This window comes from Cnephaeus nilssonii, assembly GCF_951640355.1.
Source record: "Cnephaeus nilssonii genome assembly, chromosome: 15".
Taxonomy (NCBI): Eukaryota; Metazoa; Chordata; class Mammalia; order Chiroptera; family Vespertilionidae; genus Cnephaeus; species Cnephaeus nilssonii.
In genome coordinates this window covers 18,166,355-18,190,853 of record NC_137086.1, presented here as the reverse complement: position 1 = coordinate 18,190,853, position 24,499 = coordinate 18,166,355, and the positions used below count along the sequence as shown (strand labels likewise).

General features: G+C 38.2%; 1 protein-coding gene across 1 annotated transcript in view; it reads left to right on the top strand.

Moving 5' to 3' along the window:
• HEATR5B (HEAT repeat containing 5B) overlaps positions 1-24,499 on the top strand; it is a 76,624-nt gene that overhangs the window by 45,648 nt on the left and 6,477 nt on the right. The window contains exons 25-32 of the mRNA XM_079791854.1: positions 4,526-4,707; positions 8,808-8,876; positions 14,537-14,716; positions 17,092-17,329; positions 18,290-18,544; positions 20,528-20,655; positions 22,447-22,591; positions 23,351-23,617. Coding sequence (XP_079647980.1) covers positions 4,526-4,707; positions 8,808-8,876; positions 14,537-14,716; positions 17,092-17,329; positions 18,290-18,544; positions 20,528-20,655; positions 22,447-22,591; positions 23,351-23,617 — 1,464 coding nt within the window. The remainder of the gene's footprint in view (positions 1-4,525; positions 4,708-8,807; positions 8,877-14,536; positions 14,717-17,091; positions 17,330-18,289; positions 18,545-20,527; positions 20,656-22,446; positions 22,592-23,350; positions 23,618-24,499) is intronic.

Genomic DNA, 24,499 nt, shown 5'->3' with positions numbered 1-24,499 from the left:
AGTGTGTGATGGTGCGTCATCATGAAGCAAAATTACTTTGTGTCTTCTGGCACATTCTGGTCATTTCACGATCAAAGCATGGTTCAAATTGATTATTTGTTGTCGGTAGTGATCAGTATTAACGGTTTCACCTGGTTTTAGAAGCTCATAGTACACCACACCTTCCTAATCCCACCAAACGCAGAGCATTGTCTTCTTTCTGCAATTTGGCCTTGCAGTCGATGTTGATGGTTGACCTGGATCAACCCACGATTTTGTGCATTTGGGATTCTCCAAATAAATCCACTTTTAATCGCCAGTCACAGTTCTATGCAAAAAAGACTCTTTCCTGCCGTTGAAGCAACATTTTACTGATTACTTTTCAGTTTTTCATTTCTCTTTCGTTCAGTTGATGTGGCACCCATTTTCCTTCCTTTAAAATCTTTCCCATTGCTTGTAAACGATCAGAAATTGTTTGCTGAGCAACGTTTAATCTTTCTGCAAGTTGTTTTTGAGTTTGACATGCATCTTCATCCAATAATGCTTATAATTGTTGGTCTTCAAATCTTTTTGATTGACCTGGACGTTCTTTGTCTTTCACATCTAAATCACCACTTTTAAAGCGTTTAAACCAGCGTTCACAAGTATCTTGAGATGGAGCATGTTCACCAAAAGCTTCCTGAAGTATACGATAACTTTCAGCAGCACTTTTCTTCAAAATAAAGTAATGAATTATAACTTCCCACAAATGCTCTTTTTATTTTGGCATGAAATTCGACATTTTTAAGCGTAAAAATATCTATGATGTTAACACCTTCAGAAAATTTGACATATGAAATTTTGAAGCTTGCTGTCAATACAACAAAATAGCATACATATTCAAATCACATATATATCAACATATGTGTAACTCCATCTATTGAAAAAAATCCGCATTATTAACTGGTACACCTGGTATTTGTATCCTGAAGAGCCAGGGAATATCCACAGATGATGTGATTTTGAAACTAGGTTTTAAAGGCAGAGAAAGGGTTTTCCAGGTAGAAGGGGCTGGTTGTATTTGTTGTCTATTGCTGCTATATAAAAAATGACCACAAACTTAGTAGCTTAAAACAACACAAATTTATTGACTGACTTATAGTTCTTAGGTCAGAAAGTTCAGCATGAAACTCGCCTGGCTTAAATCAAGGTGTTGACAGGGCTGCATTCTTTTCTGGAGGTTCTAGGGGAATCCCTTTTCTCCTCTCCCCTGCTCCCCCCCCCCCCCCCCCCCCCCGTTTCTATAGGCCATATGCATTCCTTGGCTTGTGGCCCCTTTCTCTGTCTTCATTCCCAGCAAGGTTGAATCTCTGTGATCCTTCTTCAGTCATCACATCTTTTTCTCTCTGACTGCAGCTAGTAAAGGTGCTCTGCTTTTCAGCACTCATGTGATTAAGTTGGGCCCACATGGAAAGTTTAGGATAGTCTCCCCATTTGGGGGTCCATAACCTTAATAATTTCTGCAAAGTCCCTTTTGCCATGGAAGGTAACATATTCATGTTATAGGGATTAGGGCATGGACGTATTTGGACACCATTATTCTGCCTACCACACTGATCCTATATAATAAAAGGCTAATATGTAATTGACTGAACGGCGGAAAAACGGCTCGCTATGACATGCACTGACCACCAGGGAGCTTCCCCCCTGGTGGTCAGTGTGCTCCCACAGGGGGAGCGCTGCTCAGCCAGAAGCCGGGCTCACGGCTGGCAAGCACAGCGGCAGTGGTGAGAACCTCTCCCGGCTTTGTGGCAGCGCTAAGGATATCTGCCTGCCAGTTTTCTCTCAGTAAGCCGGCAGGCGGACATCCCCCGAGGGCTTCCGGACTGTAAGAGGGTGCAGCCCGGGCTGAGGGACCCCCGCTGAGTGCACGAATTTCGTGCACCAGGCCTCTAGTTTATTATAAGCATAGGAAGTTAGAATTTGTAAAGACATGGAAGGATAAGTGTTCATGCTATATTTAAGGAATGGTGAATATCCTTAGCCTTTCTTACTTTGTATTTCTTAATTGTTTTGTCTCACTATTATAACTTGTGTTTTTGCCTGCATTCTCAGAGATCCTCACAAGTGTTTCCTTTATATCATTGATAATGTTTTACTCTTTTCTCCTTCCATAGTGGATCTGAAGCCTTTTTTTGTGTTCTTAGTTTTCTTTTAATTCTTCTGTATTTTTTCCACCGCTATTATTTCAAATTATTTTCACTCTTTATGGTTTTCCTTTCTTATTCCAGAAAATAACAGCCATGGGTATTTTTTACATCCTATTGAAATGACAAATGATTTTCTAAAAATTTGACAAAAATTTTTCTAATTTCTGTTTTGTGTAGAATCTTGAGAATCTTCCTTTTCCCTGAGTATTTTTTTCATAGGCTTGTTTGCTTATATATCATTGCTCACAGTGTGGAGGGTGTGGGTGGCCGAATTGCCCATGTTTTCTTTGCTTCCTGGGCACTTCACATTGGTAGCTTGATAGTAAGCTGGTATAACGGCTCCGCAACCTAGATTTCAGTATCTAACATGCTTTGTTCTGCTTGACTGAAACAGGATCCTTTCCAGCACCCACTGTGCCATTCTGAACAGTCATGGCAGCGGTATGAAAAACTATAGACCCAATGGGAGTCCTATCTAGGCTCTTCCTGTATTATCCCTATCTCCCTTTTGATCTACTGTGTTTTAGTTGTAGGGAATTACTACTCCAGATGTAATAAACTTCTCCAGATGTAATAATGTTTGCCAATCCCTAACAACCTGCTAATTCTCTTCCCATTTTGGAGTTTCTGCCCAGTCCCCATTCCCACTATGCCCCTTTAGGAGTTCATTTCCTTGGATTTGGAAAAAAGATAAAGGTACTGATTTGACAAAGGTTGGAGGTAGAGATTATGTAGAGAAACAACAGCACTTTAATTCCAGGAAAAATTGCATAATTTTGGTTGGTAGATTGATATAGTTCTGGACCTTATAAATTAAGTGACAGCGTGCAGGAGGAATAATGGTCCTTTTATTTACTTTTGGGTTGGCATAATATTAATATGCCCATTTTAGTTCAGTTTCTTCTGCCTTGGAAGTTTTCTCTCAAGTTCTGGAAATAGTTTATTATAACTAGTTTTTATTGATGGTGTTTTTGCCTTTTTTAGATGAGAAAGCATTTGGGATCTTCTAGCCAAATGTTTTTCCCCCCTCAATTCTTTTTGCTTCCCTCCCTGAAACCAATTGATTTTTTTTTTTAAATTTAAGATTCTAAAATTGGCATTTTGGGTAGACACATGAAAAAAACTAGAAGATGCTTATCTTAAAACCTTCACAAGAACAATAACAACAAAAACCTGTCTAAATAGTAGCTGAATGGGGATCAGGCTGAGTCACACAGATTTGCCACTGCTTCAAAAAGACTGTGTAACTCTTGTAGCCTCCTGAAGAACTTTATAAAGTACCTGAGCTCAACAAACTTTTTATGTAATTTCTGTTGCCTTTAAGTTCATTGACATTTTCTTCTTCAGCATCTAATCACTATTAATCTTATCCAGCATATTTTTTATTTCAGATATTTTCTTTATCTCTAGAAGCCCCATTGGTGCTTTTCTCTGTCTTTTATTTCTCTCTTTATCATATTTATGCTTTTCTTTTCCTTCTTGAATATAGGCAACATATTTATAATAGAGGTGTTAAGGTTCTTATCTGCTAATTTGTCATCTCTCTCATTTCTGGACCTGTTTCTATTCATTGATGTCTTTTTTTCTTTCCTTTCCTTGTTATGAGATATATTTTCCTGCTTCTTTGCACCCCTGGTAATTTTTTATTAGATGCTACACATTGCAAATTTTGTGTAATTAGTACTAGATTTTGTTGTATTTTTTTTAAATAGTGTTGGACTTCATTTTGGGTTGTAGTTAAGTTACTTGATATTTTTGAATTCTCTTGAGACCTGATTTTAAGCTTTTTATTTATTTATTTATTTTTTAAGGGCACATTTAGGGGCAGCCTTTACTTCAAGGCTAAAAGGAAAAATACACATCTCTTGTCTACATCTCATTCTTATAAAAGTTTTCCAGAAAAGGGTTGGCAAACTACTAGATTTGGCTGCAGTCCAAATCTAGCCCACAGCCTGTTTTTGTAAATAGAGTTTTGTTGTAGCACCACATACCCATCTGTATACATACGGTGAGTAGTTAGTTTCGTACTACAATAGCAGAGCTGAGCAGTTGCTATAGAAATTATATGGTTGGCCAAGCCAAAATATTTACTCTCTGGTTCTTTACAGAAAACGTTTGCCAATCCCTATTCTCAGAGAATTACAGATTCCTTTCGGGAAAGTAATGATAATTAGGTTACCAGTGTTGTTGAGCTATTATAATATGGAAGCTTTCTTGAAGTGTTTCTCTGTTTATTTTTAAATACACTGAAATATGTAGATCATAAATGCTTTATAAAAGAAATTCATTTCATATTTTTATGTTATTACACTTATTTTTGGGAAAGTTTTCCTTTTGCCTTCTATTTTTATTTTTAGATGACCTCTTAGTACTTCATCTTTCTGACCTGATTCGTATGGCATTCATGGCTGCAACTGATCACAGTAACCAACTGCGGATGGCTGGGCTCCAAGCACTTGAAGACATTATCAAGAAGTTTGCATCTGTGCCGGAGCCAGAATTTCCAGGTCATGTGATTCTGGAGCAGTATCAAGCTAATGTGAGATATTCTATTTATTTAAAAATTTAAAATTGATCTTTTGAGTGATCATTAAAGGAGTGAAGATTCCCTGGAAAAATGTATTTGGAACTGCACCCTATTTATCCAGGTAGAAGGCATATCTCTACTGCCATTATCTGTTGCATAGTTTGAATCAACCCACAGTTGCAGAAACAATAGTATAAAACTTGTCACTATTTTTAAGTCATGATAGCATGTTAGTGATAAAACTAGAATAGAAATTCCAGCTTGGCTTTCCTGTCTTGTGTTTACATATTTAACATACCACTTAAAAGGTAAAAAGAGCATTCAAAGAGTATTGTGGATTTCTTGCCATTATTTTTATATATCAAGACTTTATAAGCATTTTTAAAAATGAAAACCAATTGTGCCCTGTATGCTGAAGGATAAATTAACTTTTAATAACTCAGATAAAATATTACTGAAAGAATTATATACTTGCAAAAGATTTTTTTATTTCATTCTAAAAAGGACGAATTTCTCCTGAGATTTATCTCTTTATTTAGTTATTCAGATAAGGCACAATAAATGTATTCCTAATAATAGTGGATTATGTAAAAGCAAAAAACTTATGTTAGCAAGGAAAGAATAAACTTTTTCTTTTTAATGTGGTTATACCAAAATCTTGGTTCTGCCTATACCTACCATACCTTATCTAAAAGCTATGCTTAAACCTAAACAAAATAAAGTGGGAATATGTATAATCCATTGTTTACCCATCATAAGTATAGGTGAGGAAGTTATAGACTTGACCCCAGCTGACTACCAAAAATCTGTATACAATTGTTTACTCCCAAATACTCAGCCTATTAGAATAAAGTCCTTTTGTGTGTTTTTTAAACTTTTTATCTATAATAATAAAAGCATAATATGCTAATTAGACCAGATGTCCTTCCAGATGACCTTCCGGATGAAGCCGGGGCTGTGAGGGAAGCCCAGGTCCCAGGTGTCTGCCGGCAGCTGGGGGAAGGAAGGCCTACTCTTGCACGAATTTTGTGCATTGGGCCTCTAGTTTATAAATAATTTCAAACAAAAAAATTGCAAGAATACTACAAAAAAACTGTCTTATATCTTTTACTTATTACTGCCAATTGTTAATTTTGCCTCATTTGCTTTAACGTTGATAGTGTCTATCTCTCCTCTCTCTCTCTACACACACACACACACTTATTTCTAAATCATTTAAAAATAAATTATTTAAATCATGTACCTTTACCTTGAACACTTCAGTCTATATTTCCAATGGGTAAGAACATTATCTTACATAATCACAGGACAGTTATCAATTTCAGCAAATTTAACATTGCTATACTACTTTTATATAATCTATCATATTCCACTTTTATTAGTTGACCCAATAATCTCTTTTATAGTATTCTTCTTCTTCAGTACAGGACTCAGTTACCAGTTCTGCAATTAGTTGATTATTGCAATGCTAATACTGCAGTTAATTGCCATGTGTCTTTAGTCACAGAGAGGGGCTCTTTATTCATTTTCAAAGTGCTGTTGATATGCCTTAGCAAGTGAATCTCTAGTGAAAGGGAAGAAATCTCAAACTAGGGGTTGGCTACTTCTTTATTCAGTTCATATGTATTAAATCTAATGTAGGTAAGAATCTGTAATTGATGTTGGCTTATTAAAACTAAAGCTCAAATTCCTTCACTTATTCATATTACAACCCTACCTAATAATAGACAAATATGCAAATTGACCATACCTCCGACACACCCACAAGCCACACCCACCATCCAATCAGAGCAAGCATGCAAATTAACCCAAACCAAGATGGCTACAGCCACAGAGAGCAAGGTTTCCTAGGTAACAGAGGAAGCCAAGCTTTCCGCCTGCCCTTGCCAGGCCTAAGCCTCCACTCAAGCTACAAAGTTTCAATTATAGAAGGTAAACAAATTCAAACAAATGGTGGCAGAACGGAGCTTGAGAGAGCAGGCCAGGGTTGCCGGCGGCAACAGGGGAAGCAAAGCTTTCCGCACACCATGGCAGGGCTCACCCGCTTAAGGCTACAAAGTTTCAATTGTAGAAGGTGAATTAACTGCCACAGAAATGGCTGCCGGAGCCCCAGGCTTGGCTCCGCTCCAGGCTACAAAGTTTCAATTGTAGAAGGAAAATAAATTCCAGATACCAGGGCCTCCACTTGCATTGCCAGGGGGCGTGGCCCGCCTGCAAACCAGCACAGGCCCCTCGCTCAGGCCGCCCCACACCCCAAGGGAACCCCCACCTGATCCAGGACACCCTTCAGGGCAAACCAGCTGGCCCCCACCCCTGTACCAGGCCTCTATCCTATCTAATAAAAGAGTAATATGCAGACTGATCATCACTGCAACACACAATATAGCTGCCCCCATGTGGTCAAAGATCCTGCCCCCATGTGGACACAAGATGGCCACCACAAGATGGCCAGCAGGAGAGGGCAGTTGGGAGGCACCCGGCCTGCAAGGGAGGGCAGTTGGAGGTGATCAACCCTGCAGGAGAGGGCAGTTAGGGGTGACCAGGCCAGCAGAGGAGGGAAGTTGGGGGCAAACAGGCTGGCAGCGGAGTGGTTAGGGGGTGATCAGGCTGGCAGGCAGAAGCGGTTAGGGGCAATCAGGAAGGCAGGCAGGCAAGCAGTTGGGAGCCAGCAGTCCTGGATTGTGAGAGGGATGTCCGACTGCCCCTAAACGGGCAGTCGGACATCCCTTGAGGGGTCCCATATTGGAGAGGGTACAGGCTGGGCTGAGGGACAACCCCCCTCTAGTAGTATATAAAGTAATATTTCTTGAACAACCTTTTTAAAGCATCTCTCCTTAAAAAAAAAAAAATAGTTTATTGATTTTTAGAGACAGAGGAAGGGAGAGAGAAACATCAGTGCAAGAGTGCAACATGCCTCCTGCATGCCCCCCACCTGGGGATTGAGCCTGCAACTGGGGGTATGTGCTCTTTCCCAGGAATGGAACTGGTGACCTCCCAATGCATGGGAGGACGCCCACCTAACTGAGTCACACCGGCCAGGGTAAAGCATCTTTCTTTTCTTTTCTTTTCTTTTCTTCTCTTCTCTTCTCTTCTCTTCTCTTCTCTTCTCTTCTCTTCTCTTCTCTTCTCTTCTCTTTTCTTTTCTTTCTTTCTTTCTTCTTTCTTTTTTTTAAAAAATATATTTATGTTGATTTCAGAGAGAGGAAAGAAGAGGGAGAGAAAGATAGAAGCATCAATGATGAGAGAGAATCATTGATCGGCTGCCTCCTGCAAGCCCCCTACTGGGGAATGAGCCTGCAAACTGGGCATGTGCCCTGACCTGGAATCAAACCATGACCTCCTGGTTCATAGGTCAATGCTCAACCTTTGAGCAACATTGGTCAGACTGCAAAGCATCTCTTTTTGAGGTGAAATAATCTCTTAAGTTATTTTTAGTGACTATGAATGTTTAGTAATTAGTTAAAGGAATTGATCAGTTATATAAAATTCACCTATGAGGTAAATATTGTTAGAAATATGTTTAGGAAAATATAAGCAAAAAAAGGATAGCAATTTTTTTTTTTTTTATCTCTGGGAACATCTGACTTTGTCAGAAAATCCTATTTATACTTAAACAAAAACAAAGGAAAATAAAATTCATTGCCTATTTGGTATAGTATTCATATAGATTTAATAATGATAACCTCCTGGAAAGCAAAAGAAAATGGTATGGTTGAGTTTATGGTAACTGGAAAGAAAGATAAGAGAGATATAATAGTCCTGGCTGGGTGGCTCAGTTGTTTGGAGTGTTGTCCCATGCATCAAAAGGATGTGTGTTCGATTCTAGGGCAGGGTACATACCTAGGTTTCTAGTTCAATCCCCAGTCGGAGCACATATGGGAGGCAACCCATTGATTTTTCTCTCTCACACCAATGTTTCTCTCTTTCTCTTCCTTCCTCTCTCTGTCAAGTCAATAAAAACATATTCTCAGGTGAGAATTTAAAAAAAAGAGGGAGAGATGTAATAAAAAGGAAGGAACAAAATTGTGTTTTATGTGTTTTCATCTCCAAAGACTAAAGAGGCTTTCTGTTTACTACTTAACTTTAAAAATAAATTCTATTTATTTTTCTAGGTGGGAGCTGCTCTAAGACCAGCCTTTTCACAAGATACCCCATCAGACATAATAGCAAAAGCTTGCCAGGTAAGAAGAAAAATAGGGTTTTCTATTGCTTTGGTCTATAGATTCGTAGATATCTTAGAATTTCACTTCCAAAAAAGAAGATAGAAAAATTAAATAACATTTATTTTTATCTTGGTAATATAGCAGTGACAGTTTTCTTTTTTCTTTTGTATCCAATGATGAAATAGAAACTGTTAATCACATCCCCCCCTTTTTTTTTATCATAGCTGAGGACATGACTTTGGGATACATAGCTTTTATATAACCCAGAAGTGAGCAGAAATATGACAGTCTTAAGAGGGACTAAAATAAATGTAAGATCTCAAAATCTAGAATAATTAAAGAATACATAATGATAATTAGGTAACAAAAGATTTCTTTGACTATAGGCTGCGAAAATTCTACAAATTTCTGGGTATTAAATTATCCAAAAGAGAATTTCACAGTATGGATATTTCATTGAAAAATTAATCTCTGGGGATTTTTCTTACATTATTGTATCTGAAGAGATATACCTTTAGTAAGTTCCTCTTTTTTATTATGCCTCATCCTAAAAAAGGATTCATGCATTAAGCTCTAATCTTTCAGAAAAATCAGATTCTTCAACTACTTAAGGATAAAATAGAAACAACTCTCTCCAAATTTTCAGGAGTACAAAACTATGGTCTGTCATTGTTTAAAATCCACAATCAAGCTACATGTAGCCTCTAGGGAGAGAATGTTCTCTTTGCAATGATGATTGGAAATTCTGACTTTGTTCTCTCAGTGGCTGAATGGATTTGCCTCTTCCTTCCATTGTTAAGACTTATTTTTCTGAAGCCAGCTGTCTTATTGGTGGCCTTCAGAGAAATGAATTCCTCCCACCAATAGCAGACCAGAGAGTGAAGAGGGAGCCTTGTTTAAGAAAGAGGTCTGTGGATCATGGTACAAATTCTGGAGTTAGAGTAGGTCGTTTGCTTTGGAATACAGAAATCACAGTCATGTATAAATAAATGTATCATAGTGCTATTTCAGAGCAGAGTATTTAATCAGAGAAAACCTGCTACAAAGCTCCTGGTCATTAGAAAAGCAAAGGCTATTAGAATTTTATTTTGTGAGTGAGTAGTATGAAAATTTCCTGTTAGTGAATTTGCCTTAAGCATCTTATTTCTTATGTGACTCTTGCTGCTTTTCCAATAAGTAGTTTCTTTTTCTCTAGTGTCTTTTTCTCCTATCCTTCTGTTTCTGGAAGAAACCATGGTTTTGAAATACCTGGAGTGGTGTTTCCTTAAGGGAAAATAGGGACTTGGCTTCAGGCAGATCATGAAACATGGCATCCCAGCTTGTTAACTAGATAAATGTAACAATAACCCTGGAAATCAGGGTAATTCTTCGATATTATAGGAAGACCTTCAGATGTAACGCAATTGGGGACAGTAATCAGTGGGTTAATCAAACATTACTTCAAGCAGGGTAGAAATCATAAACATCTTACATACTTTAAATATTGACTTCAGCGTAAAACTTATAAATGTGCATTTATTCACCATTCTTTTGCTGCAAGTCCAAGATCTTTTCTCTGATTATGATATTGCTGATTCAGTGCTGCTTTGTCTTTCTGGGCAAAACAAGCCCTATTGCAGTATCGGCAATTTCTAATTTCATGTTCTTTAAAGTGGAAAAGGTACTTAGGTTTTTGCAAAGTAAACTTAGTGCCAAGTCTCAATCTTTACAATTTTCCCCAACTTTTAGTTAATATTTCTACCAAATTTTGCAGAAATATTTATCAAATCTCTCCAATATATTTTGTTTCCTTAGGAATAACAACTCTTTATTCTCATATTTATAGTTAATCTTTTTCACTTTAAATGTCATATTTTCAACATTGTTTTGACTGGTATGTTATTTTGCCATCACTATGTATATGATTGATAATATTAAAATATCCTTATTAATTTTTATTCAATTTAGTTTGAATCCTTTGAGAATAAGATTATAAGAATATAATAGTTACATAAATATTTATTCTCAACTTTTAAAAAGTTTTAAATGTAGGAACACAATCCATTAACCATGATTCAATATCCAAATGCTCTGAAAGCCAAAAGCTTTTGCATAATTTATTTTGTAGCAAAACCTGAGCTTACTGTACTCATTTGGCCCTGACATGAAGCTGAGTGAGGCTAGAGTATTGGTTAATCTCTTTCAGTGTGACTCGCACTACCTTTCACTCGAGAAGTATCCATGTTAATTATGAGGTGCTGCCACACATCTTGCTTATTGTCTTTCTTAATGAGGTTCATGTCCCTTGTTACCTTTTACCAAAATGTTGTGAACTGTGAAACATGTCTTGGCCCAAGGATTTCAGATAAGAAAGTGAGGACTTGTAATTGTTGAATAAAGCTGGCACTACGAGACCACCCTTCCTCTTTGGCTCCAGTTATCACCACACTTACCTGGTTTTCCTTTTGCATTTCTGGCCTTTCAATTCCTTTCATTGTTTATTCTTATTCCATTTGTCCCTTAAGTATAACTATGTTCCCTGTGTCTGCCCTTAGACTTTTTTTAAAATATATTTTTTATTGATTTTTTACAGAGAGGAAGGGAGAGGGATAGAGAGTTAGAAACATGGATGAGAGAGAAACATCGATCAGCTGCCTCCTGCACACCTCTTACTGGGGATGTGCCCGCAACCAAGGTACATGCCCTTGACCAGAATTGAACCTGGGACCTTTCAGCCCACAGGCCAACGCTCTCTCCACTGAGCCAAACCAGTTAGGGCAGTGGTCGGCAAACTCATTAGTCAACAGAGCCAAATATCAACAGTACAACGATTGAAATTTCTTTTGAGAGCCAATTTTTTTAAACTTAAACTTCTTCTAATGCCACTTCTTCAAAATAGACTCGCCCAGGCCGTGGTATTTTGTGGAAGAGCCACACTCAAGGGGCCAAAGAGACGCATGTGGCTCGCGAGCCACAGTTTGCTGACCACAGAGTTAGGGCCTTAGGCTTTTTTTAAAATCCTCACCTGAGGATTGATTTTTGAGAGAGAGAGAGACAGAGAGACAGAGAGAGACAGAGAGAGAGAGAGAGAGAGAGAGAGAGAGAGAGAGAGAAACGTCAGTGTGAGAGAGATACATAGATCAATTGCCTCCCCCATATGTGCCCTGACCAGGAATTGAACCTGAAACCTTGTATGTGCCCTGGCCGGGAATCAGACCTGCAACCTTTTGGTATATGGGATGACGCTCCAATCAACTGAGCTACCCGGCCAGGGCAAGGCCTTTTTTTAAGTACATCAATTCTTGAACAAATTCACCTAGTAACATTGCTTTAGTTATAACCTTTGTGTGGAGCATTCCCAGGTCTACATAGTTACCTTTGTCCTTCCTCCTGAAATCCAGACCCAAGTTTCCAGTCACCTGCTGAATGTATTTCCCGGGTCTCTAACTGGTACTTTGAACTCAGCATGTCAAAATGTTCACCACCAAGATCATGCTCTCTAACTTTTCTTCTCCACCAAACTTTTCTATTTTCTTGTGTTATCTCTCTTAAGCAGTGGTATCACCTTCCATTCATTAACAGTTTTGGCAATCAAAATTTGCAATTTTTTATTCCTCACCCTTTTTGCATGGCTTTGTGGCCCATCCCCTAAAAATATTTCATGGGTTTCCAAATCCTGTGATTTCTACTTCCAAGTCTTTCCCTGATGCCTCTCCCTTTTTGTTCCATTCCCAGTTTGATCCCTGTCATCTCTGTTTCATAGTATTGTAATAGTCACTTAACTGAACACATTGCTTTTTGTCTATACACATTCCTTCCTATGCATCAATACTGGAGCAGGCTTTCCACTGGAGCACAGTTCTAATAATATCCCCTGCTCAGAAGCCCTGGAAACTCATGATTACCTACAGAACAAGTCTGCATTCAGTTCTAATGGAATTTAAATTGTGCTACAATCTGATCTCAGTTAACTTTCCTACTCTTAGTTCTTTCCCCATGTAATAACTCCCCTATATCTATCCACACAAACCTTTCTGATATCTAAACATTCCAATTTTTCCTACCAGAATTAATCTCTTCATTGTACAATAAATTCCAAGTGTAGTATTGTAGTCGTAAATGTTCTCCTGGATTTCTTCAATCTGTTTTCTTTCTTGAGGACAGGGACTAGATTTTTTCCCCTTTACATAAAAAAAAAAAAAATCTTTATCATAGCACCCAGAATAACCCTTTGCTTATAATAAACAGAAATGTTGTTGAATTGAAGAATTGTTCACAACTTACCTGATTTAGATGAAAAATGGTAAAATTTTTGTCCAATTAGACAATGGAAACATGACAAGTAAATATTGTTTTGTTTTCAACATCATTGTACAATAAATTCCATACTTGCTGTTTGGTTATTAAAACTAATATTAAAGCATAGCTTTGGTTTTTTTTGTTGTTTTGTTTATTGGTTTTGTTTTGTGTTTCTTCCCTCAAGGAAAAAAATATATTTACTTATATATTAAACTAGAAGCCTGGTGCACGAAATTCGTGCACAGCAGGGGGTTGTCCCTCAGCCCAGCCTGCACCCTCTCCAATCTGGGACATCCCTCTCACAATCCAGGACTGCTGGCTCCCAACTGCTTGCCTGCCTGCCTTCCTGATTGCCCCTAACCGCTTCTGCCTGCCAGCCTGATCACCCCCTAACCACTCCGCTGCCAGCCTGGTTGATGCTTAACTGCTCCCCTGCCAGCCCGATTGCCCCCAACTTCCCTCCTCTGCCAGCCTGGTCACCCCTAACTGCCCTCTCCTGCAGGGTTGATCACCTCCAACTGCCCTCCCTCCCTTGCAAGCCTGGTCCCTCTCAACTGCCCTCCCTTGCAGGCCGGGTGCCTCCCAACTGCCCTCTCCTGCTGGCCATCTTGTAGTGGCCATCTTGTGTCCACATGGGGGCAGGATCTTTGACCACATGGGGCAGCTATATTGTGTGTTGCAGTGATGATCAATCTGTATATTACTTTTATTAGATAGGATAGAGGCCTGGTGCACGGGTGGGGGCCAGCTGGTTTGCCCTGAAGGGCATCCCGGATCAGGGTGGGGTTCCCTTGGGGCATGGGGCGGCCTGAGCGAGGGGTCTGTGGTGGTTTGCAGGCTGGCCACGCCCGCTGGCAACCCAAGCGGAGGCCTGGTATCTGGAATTTATTTTCCTTCTACAATTGAAACTTTGTAGCCTGGAGCGGAGCCAAGCCTGCTGCTCCCTCTGGGGCGGCAGCCATTTTTGTGGCAGTTAATTCACCTTCTACAATTGAAACTTTGTAGCCTTAAGTGGGTGAGCCCGGCCAGGGTGTGCGGAAAGCTTTGCTTCCCCTGTTGCCGCCGGCAACCCTGGCCTGCTCTCTCAAGCTCCATTCTGCCGCCATTTGTTTGAATTTGTTTACCTTCTATAATTGAAACTTTGTAGCTTGAGTGGAGGCTTAGGCCTGCAACGGCTATGGGAAAGCTTGGCTTGCTCTGTTACCTGGGTAACCTTGCTCTCTGTGGCTGTAGCCATCTTGGATGGGGGTTAATTTGCATAGTCACCCTGATTGGTGGGTGTGGCTTGGCTGGTGGGCATGGCTTATGTAGCGGAGTGATGGTTAATTTGCATATTACCATTTAATTAGAGAGGATGTTAATATTTTTACACAAAAATTAAAAAAAATTTTTTTGGCTAGGTGTGTAGTACATGGATTGGAAGTGGAGTTGTCAGTGACCTCAATGATCTTCGTCGAGTACACAATCTGCTTGTTTCTTCTCTGGACAAAGTTCAGGCTGGAAAAGGATCTTCCAGCCAGCTGTACCGAGAAAGTGCCACGACCATGGAGAAACTGGCTGTTCTTAAAGCTTGGGCAGAGGTAACTGCCTGTTGTTTTGAACTGTTTCTTCATGTATGAGAAAATGTGTCTGTTTTCTTATAGGTAAAAAGAAAAAAATCTATTTTTATTTTTTTTAATATATTTTTATTGATTTCAGAAAGGAAGGGTGAGAGAGAGATAGAAACATCAGTGAGAGAGAATAATTGATCAGTTGCCTCCTGCACAGCCCACACTGCGGATCGAGCAACCCGGACATGTGCCCTGACCAGGAATCAAACCGTGACTTCCTGGTTCATAGGTTGATACTCAATCACTGAGCCACGCAGGCCAGGCTGATTTTTTATTTTTTAAAACTGACCTTTATATCAAATATATTGGTTCTTTTTCGCTAAAATACATAAACATTTATATCTCAAAAGAACTCTCATAAATCTTTGAAAATTGTATTTTTAATGAGTTTATAAAAACTTCTATATTGAGGAAGGGCTCTCCGTACTTACTATGGGGGCATGAAGCAGGGAAAATATACAAATACAAATAATAGAAAATAATTTAGGCCAAGAATTTTTTGTTAGATTAAATTTCAGGAGACTTGCCACCACTCATTGGTACCCAGGCTGCAGGTTGCAGGGGATATTTGTGTGTTTTTCTTTTGTTGTTTTTTTTATAAATCTTTATTGTTGAAAGTATTACATATGTCCCCTTTATTCCCCCATTGCTCTCTCTCCTCCCCTTCCCAGTTTTGTTTTTTAATAGCTGGTTGTCTCTGTGAACATGTGACCTGGTCAGAGATGATGGTATTAAGTAACTAGAAACACATTTTGGGGGGCTTATTTTTCTAATTAGATATTACACAAGAAAAATACAAAAATTAGAAGTATAAGTAAAATAAAAAAGCAGACTCAATTCTGTACCTGAATTTCATTTATTCATTACACAAATCACCTAGTGTTTGTTAGGTGCCAGGCACTGTGCCTAGGCACTGAGTGTAGTAAAGTGGGGAAGATAGATCATTAAAAACAAGTTTTAAAAACATTCCTTCTTTCAGCACTTTTTTTCACTCCCCTGTCATTATATTAGTCTGTGATTTCATGGAAGGCTAAAACCATGTACTACTATTTGTCTTTGTTGCCTCAGGTCCTACCACAATAGCAAATTCGAGGCAAGAATAAGTACCTAGTAAGGATTTGATGAGTGAATGGTTAAATATACTGCAGTGCTTATGAGAAGTTTTCGTAAAATGTCTACATAATAATAAATATGGAGTAAGCAACTTAAAACCACTAGAAAATATGAATGTGATGCATTTATAACTTGAGATCCAAAGTCCTTACATCAAAAGTTAATTGGCTTCTGTTTGTAAATATTCAGGGTTAGTATTTCTGCCTGACTGTAACTATTATTGATCATTGCAGTGTTAAAGAATGCTTTTTCTCAACAATGAAGATTCATTGTTTCCTGTAATTATTGTCTAGAACTTTGAATGACTGCACCATAGCTATGTGTTCATTGTAGGAATAGAGATAAGACCCTGCCATCCATCAAGAAGCTTACAGTGTATATACACATACATAGACTTCCTCATTGAGTACAACAAAGATAACACCATGTAGGAGAAATCAATTTTCTCAAGATTTTTACCTGGTACATTTTTCTTTCTTACTCTCTACTCTTGCTCTCCCCTCCTTCCCCCCCTTTTTTTCTTTTTTCGTTGATGTGTAATTCAGCTTTGTATGTGCCAGTTCGCAAAGCCTAAATGTATGTACAAAGACAAAGAAAACAAGCAAAAGTAAACTTCAACAAAGGGGAATCTTTAAAGTTAGTTTTAGGAAGTTGCAAGTATACATCTTTTTGGTTTTAAAAAGTGGAGAGAAAGGATACAGATAATATATATGACTAGTAAATTATATTCTTGGCTTAGCTATCTGTTGTAAAGACTGGATTGCTAAATATCACTTAAGGATATGTAAGAAGGGGTTAGAAGGATATTTATGGAAAATCCCTTCTCTGACCTCTTCTCCCCTCAGCCATTTTCTTTGAATGCTGGATTGTATCTAATAAGTCTGTGAAATTGGAGGCAGTAAACAGGAAATTGTGCCGTATGGTAAAAAAAAGAAAAAGCACACACATAAAAAGGGGCTTTGTAAAGTAGAACAAGAGAAGCCAGAAGAAATTCAGAGGATTCTACTAAGTAACATGCTGTGAGTGGAATACTAGTCAGAAGTCAGATCAATGAAAAAGATTGCATCCAAAGCAGCTAGAATTATTCTTTTGAGATTATCAGAAAATCATTAGGTTGTATACTCTGTAGTATTTATATCCAATTTTTTTTATGATTTAACTGTGTAATCATAACAACTTCAAAAGTTCTTAAAAATTATGCTTTGTTTCTCCTCCTGATACAATCTTACTAGGTATATGTGGTTGCTATGAATATTAAAAAGGAAGCAGAGTCGAAACCAAAAAGAGCAATTAAAAATACTGATGATGATGATGATGATTATGGTACCATAGATGAACTACCACCAGATAGTTTAATAACACTTGTACAACCTGAACTGCCCACACTCAGCCGCCTGTGGTTAGCAGCATTAAAAGACTATGCACTTTTGACTTTACCAGCTGAATTTGCCAGCCAGCTCCCCCCAGATGGTAAGTACTGCATTCAGAGTTATGCTTTTATGGAGATCCAAGTAGTAATTAAACAAAATGGAATTGGTGGAGGCTAAACAACAGTTATAATAACATCTTAAATTTCTGTGAACTTCAACTTGGCATTCTCTCACTTAGAGCATGTTCTCCATATTGAATTTGTGAATTCATATAGAGCATTAAACTTACTTGTTAGCCAAAGCAAAAATGTTCTCTCTATTATAGTGCTAACTACGAGTTAGGGTACTCTAAATAACTATGCATAACAAGTAATTATGCAAAAGCATGATGAAGTATATTGCTGAGCTGGTCAGTATACATGGGCAAGGACAGGCGAGGAAGTCCTCAGTTTGGTACTGAAAACAGCTGCAGGGAAGAATGGCAGAAGAAAGAAAAAAAGAAAGAAGCAACATAGTTCTCTGGATGTGACAAAAAGAGAAGGTGATAAGGGTTTTATGTGTCTCTGGCAACAATGAAGAGGAAGCCTGTGGCCACAGGGTAGGGATGCTCTTTTGTATGTGCTGTGGTCTGAATGTTTATGTCTCCTCAGAATTCCTTGTAAAACCTAACCTCCATTGTAATGGTATTAGGAGGTGGTGCCTATGTCGTGAGAGTGGAGCCCTCAATAGGATTAGTGTCCATGTAAAGAGACCCCCTCAAAGGAAGAGACCCTCCGCAATGCTCCTTAGCCCCTGCCAGCATGTGAGAACACAGCAAAAAGATGAATCAGGAAGAGGGCCCTCAGTGAACCATGCTGGCACCCTGGTCTCGGACTTGCAGCCTCCAGAACTATGAGAAATAAGCGTTTGTTGATTATACACCACCCAATCTGTGGTATTTTGTTACAGTAGTCTGAATGGACTAAGACAGTATGTAATGAGTATTTTTAGTTAGTTGCACATAAATGAGTGAACAATTAGAATACAAGTAATGTTTTTGATTGATTTGATTGTTTCATAGGTGGAGCATTTTATACTCCTGAGACCATTGATACAGCTAGACTTCACTACCGGAATTCCTGGGCCCCAATTCTCCATGCAGTGGCCCTTTGGTTAAACAGCACAGGATTTACATGTTCAGAGTCAGCAGAAGCAGCTGCCGTATCTGGTTTACAAAAACGTCCTGCGTCCGTCAATTTAAACCAAGCATCAGGAGCAACGCCTAGTGCTAAGTCTTTACCAGAAATTAACAAAGATAGGATGCATCTGATTTTAGGTAGGTGAATCATGTTAATGTACTTCAAGATGTATCACTCTGAAAATTCATCTGTAGGGGGAAAAACTTCCTTCTACCCTCTTAGGTTCTGTGGCTGGTCCAAGAATTAAACCCACAATAAAACAGGTTAACAGGAGAAAAGCATACAAAGTTATATGATATTTTTACATGTACACAGAAGTCTTTAGAATGAAAATGAAGAACTGAAGTAGCTGTTAGGCCCAAAATCTTGTCTACCATTTTACACAAAGAACAATAAATTGTGGAGCTGTGACAAATCAAAGGGGTTTGGGCCAGGAGCAGTAAATTGTGGGACATTGACAAGGAAATATATGGGAGAAACTAATGGAATATAAGGGTTGTTTTAGTAGGTTTGCTTACACAGGTCTTTTTTGACATAGACTCCCACTCTCTGGTGATAAGAATGTTCTTCTTTTCCTGATACAAGGAGGGCACCTTTATCATTAGACTTTCTATCACCTGCTGTGGAGTACAAGAGGTCAGAGAGCTCTTTCTACACCTATTTCTCAAGTACCTTCAGCTCAAAATAATTAGTATGGCAAAGAGGCTTGTTTTAGTGTGGGATATTCTGGAGTCCTTCATATCTTTCATTTTAAAGCTATGAAAAGTTTTACATAGCAGTTCAGAGAAGGAAAGGAGTATTTTAAGCACATTTTCCAAGTTGTTAGCTGACTTTTTAATCTAAAAATTTAATTGTTAAAAAGTACTCTAAAAATTTTAGCCATCTTCTTTAGGGACAGAGCAATATTGAATAATTTTCAAGAAACAAAATAAACTTTTTTTCCAATAATATTTTTTTCACTTGGCACTTAACAAATTGTTTCTTGAGGACAATAAAATGCAAAGTTAAAGTAAACTGGAATAAATATTAATTTAGAATTTTTTTATTGATGTCATACATTCTAATGAAGCTCTTAGCCATCTTATATTTTTCTGGGAGGGAAAATGAACACAATTGGTAATGTGAAATTATAGAATTTGTCAGTAGGTCTCATAAATAAAAATATGACAGTCTTCCAAAACAGTGACCTCGCCCTTATGCAAATTAAGAGCAGTTATCCATGATATCCATTGTACCTCTTAAAAACTTTGTAGGTATAAAAATTTTTTGGAAACCATTTAATGAAAAGTAATTTTATAGTTTTCATAAAGTTATTCTTAATATATTATTTTTTAATGCCCTAGAAACAAAAAAATTGAATATTTTCTAAGTCAATCTTATGACCTTAGAATTCCCCCTCCAATTTGATTATTAACCTAATTTGGGCAAAGTTACAATCTGTGTTAGTTTGGTTGCTTATATTGGAAACTATTTTGAACTCTAAGGCATTAATAAATATATATTAAAAAGTAATTTGTAAGCCCACCAGTGTGGCTCAGTGGATGAGCGTAGACCTATGAACCAGGAGGTCATGGTTTGATTCCTGGTCAGGGCATATGCCCTGCTTGTAGGCTCAATCCCCAGCATGGGGTGTGCAGGAGGCAGCCAATCAACAATTCTCTCTCATCATTGATGTTTCTATCTCTCGCTTCCTCTCCCTTCCTCTCTGAAATAAAATATATTTATATACTAGTGACCCAGCACGCGAAATCGTGCGAGACCCAGACCCATGGGAAATTGCGTGAGACCGGCCCCAGATCCTGCTGCACCGCGGGACTTGACTCTGGGTCCCACTGGTGCCGCAGGACTCCCCCAAGTCCCACTGGCGCCATGGGACCCAGAGTCAACTCCCCACTCACCCACGCGCACCTCACCGCACACGCAGCCCTGTCCAACCGCGCGTGTCTTGCCACGCACACAGCCTCCTGGTGACCGGTCTTTGGTTGTTACGACGTTAGGGCTACTGGGTTCTTATAATATAGATATTAAAGTAATTTTAAAAAATAATAGATATAGAGAAAAAAATTGGTGTCAAAGTAACTGTTGTATATAGACAAATGCTTTCATTTTGTACATTGCAGGTGTGAGTATACAGTTCCTTTGTTCCCCTAGGCCTGAGGAGCCTACTGAACATGTTACAGCATGTCTACAGGCCTTACATACCTTGCTAGATTCTCCTTATGCCCGGACCCATATTGCAGAAGATCAGGTACAGCCTATTTATATAGTAGATCATTAATTGTATGCTTTGTTTTCACCATATTTATCTTAAGATAATTTTCTCACATATGAAATATTATATAGTAACTAGGGGCCTGGTGCACGGATTCGTGCACATTGAAAGGAAATTAATTAAGAAATATTTTAATATTGCTATTCGCCCTTTCTCTATCATAGAAGTGTCAGAGATGAAAGAAAATTAGTAAAATGTATATGAAAATAATATATAAATTGATTAATAAATAAACAATAACAACATGATATAACAACAAAGACATGATATAAAAACAAAAACATGATATAAAAACAATAAAAACATGATATAAAAACAATATTGATAAAAACAATGACTGACAAATTGATTAAACTTATTCTAATATCTCCCTATATACCATATTAAGAGTAAAAACACTTTCAGAGTGGTTGACTAATTTTCCTTGTGATAAAGTATTTACAACTTTAACTTTAACGTTACATGCTCTTCGAACTCAATAGAAAGCAACATATAACTGACCATGTCTGAAAACAGGTTCAGGGAGGAATATTTCTACTCTGTCTAGATTGGCGCCACCAAGAGCTTTATATGTATCGTGCATGCACAAGTCAACATTTATTTTTAAACTAGAGGCCTGGTACATGGGTAGGGTCCCTAGGCCTGGCCGGTGATCAGGGCCGATTGGGGCCTTCCTTCCCCTGGCTGCCAGCTGCTGGCCGGGGCCTTCCTTTCCCTGGCTGCCGGCCGGGGCTTTCCTTTATTCCACGCCGCCCCCTGCTCCTTCATTCCGTGCCACCCCCTGGTGGTCAGCACATGTCATAGCTAGTGGTTGAACTCCCAGTCGGTCGAACTCCTGAGGGGACAATTTGCATATTAGCCTTTTATTATATTGGATTGCCAGTGCACGTCATATGTACCAGTCGGAGAGTTGGATGGACAGATGGTTGGTCACTTAGCCTTTTATATATATAGATTACTCGGGGCTTTGGCTTTATCTAAGATCCCATACTGAATGTGAGGTGACCAGGCACAACTAGACTGGAGACAGTTACTATACCTTCTTTGATTTATTCATCAACAGACAAATAAAACTAAAAATTTAAGGGATGACCTTAGTACCAGTTTATGATTCTACTGATAAAGGACTGAAGTAATTTATAAGACTGTTAAATGAATTATGCTACTTTTAAATGCTTGAGGAAGTTTTATCTCTCACTTAATGCAAAATTTTTTGCACTGGTTCAAGTACTTATCTCAACAGTTTATTAATTGACTTTTTCTAATTTCTTTATGAAATATTTAGAGGACTTTATCCATGTTATAGGATGGGTTTGATGTGGAAGGTGTAAGGGGCTTAAAGTGAGTGGTGATTATTTGTAGTAGCTGCTGAGATGAAATGGAGAGGGACTACCTGAAGTGCCTAGAATCTCTGGTAGACACCTCCTGGGGGCTCTGTTTAGATTGAAAATCATAAACTGTAGTGTCACTGGACTCCAGCAATACTGCTTCATTCAAGCAGAGGAAAGAAATGGGAGAGTGATCATTTTTGAATATAAAAATTACTTAAACATATAAATAACAAAGTAGTTTCTTGACTGAAAATATGTTGGCATAAAATGTGACCATTTGTCAAAATTGTGATAATGTTTTTATTAGAGTCCTATATGTTCATTTTAACTATCATATTTCTTTATTTTTACATGTATATTTTCTTAGATTTCAATAATATACATTTATCCTTTGAAATTAAAATTAATTAAATTTATCTGTATTAATTTATAATAGCTGATTGGTGTTGAGTTGCTGAGTGTTTTGCACCGCCTCTTACTGACCTGCAATCCACCATCAGTCCAGCTGCTGGTTACTGGAGTTGTACAACAGATAGTAAGAGCTGCTCAGGATTACTTGCAAGAAAAAAGAAACACTCTAAGTAAGCACTAGAAATTACACTAATTTTGACATAGATTGCACTCTAATTTTTAAAACATTTAAAAGTTTTGTGGGGTTTTGTTCTTTTTTTTATCCTCACCCAAGGATGTGTATTTTTATTGATTTTAGAAATAAAAAGAGAGAAAGAAATTTCTATATGAGAGAAAAACATCCTTCAGTTGCCTCATGTATGCACCCTGACCAGGGATTGAACCCACAACCTGGATATGTGCCCTGATTAGGAATCGAATCCACAACCTTTTGGTATACGGGACAGTGCTCCAACCAACTGAGCCACCTAGCCAGGGCGCCAGGAAGATTTTTTTTTTTTTTTAGGAAGATTTTTTAATAAAAAAAGTTCATCATACATTGAGAAGCTTTGCAGTTGACTTCGCTTTCATTAAAAAGAACCAAACGAAATTTCTGATAGTCAACTATTTTTCACCTCCAAAATTGTCAGCTTCATAGGGTTGAATTTAATATATGTGTTACTCGTATTATGAAATATATTTCTAATAAAAGTACCTAATAAAATTTTTCTCAGTAAAAAATGGATTGTCCTTTACTTAAAAGGAGATGTCAATGAGCAGAATTCCAATAAGAATTAGATTCTGAGAAAGGCATGTTATATCAGTTAGACATTCAGTTATAAATTCTTTTGAAATAATTTCTCAAATATATTTATTGCATTATCTCATCTACTATTTGTTTTGTGTGGGGTCGTTTGCTGGAAATTTCACCAAAGTTTCTTTTACCCAAGATGAAGATGACATGGAAAAAGAGTCCTGTCCTGTGCTGGGGGAAGGAGGTGACAGCGGTGGTCTTATTCCTGGAAAATCTCTTGTGTTTGCAACGATGGAGCTGCTGATGTTCATTTTAGTACGGCACATGCCACATCTCAGTACCAAGATGTCAGACTCCCCAAGTCACACAGCCTCTAAGACTAGACTGTCAGAAGAAAGTGCACGTTTGGTGGCAGCCATAGTTACCATACTCTCTGACTTACCATCCCTTTGTTCACCTGCTGGTACAGTATTGATCACCATTTGAAAATGCGCTATATTACGGTAGACAGAGATGAGCTTGCTTTTGATTTTAAGCGCTATTATGACTTATTTTCCTCTTAAATCTCAAGTGTAAAAGGAGAAGGTTTTTTCTAAGGGTTTGTTTATCTTTAGGAGCCTATAAGGATTTTAAAAAACTTAAAACCCAAGATGCTCTTTTCAGATATATTTCAGATAAACTTCAACAAAGAGACAGAACCACACCTTGAGGGAAGACATTGAATATTAGCAGACAGACACAAGTTGAAATTACTGACCTTTTTAGTTTCTGATCTGGTTGCCACCCTTGAGCAACACTGACAGAGCGTGACAACCAAGTGTACGAAGTAACTAAAGACACTGGAGCTGAAAAGTTAGTAGCTATCTGCAGATACCTAAAGAACTGCTGAGTGGAAAAGCAGACTTTCCTCTGTTTAGAAAGTAGAAATCGTATCAGGAGACACAAAGGTGAACTCCAGCTTAACATAAGCCCGCAGGTGAGAAAGGAATGGTTTCTCCATCATTAGAGCTTTGCAGGGCTTTGCAGGCAGACGACAGAATGGGAGAGTGGTGACGAGAATTTTTCACTAAGTGGGAGGTTGAATTCATGACCTTGAAGCTCTTTTAGCTGCAAATTCCAGGATTCTGTCATTTCTTTTTTGCTTACCCATATAGTCTGTTTATCATTTACCTGGCTTGGTTAGGTTGACTTTAGTACACTGAAGATTGATTACATGTCTTAGAATTGCTACAAGATTCAACAAGTTTCTCAAATATATCTGAAAGTATGTATATGTTTGTGTTTTTCTGTCTTCCTTTCTCATTTTCATTATGAAGGGCATGGCATACTAAATAGATAAAATATT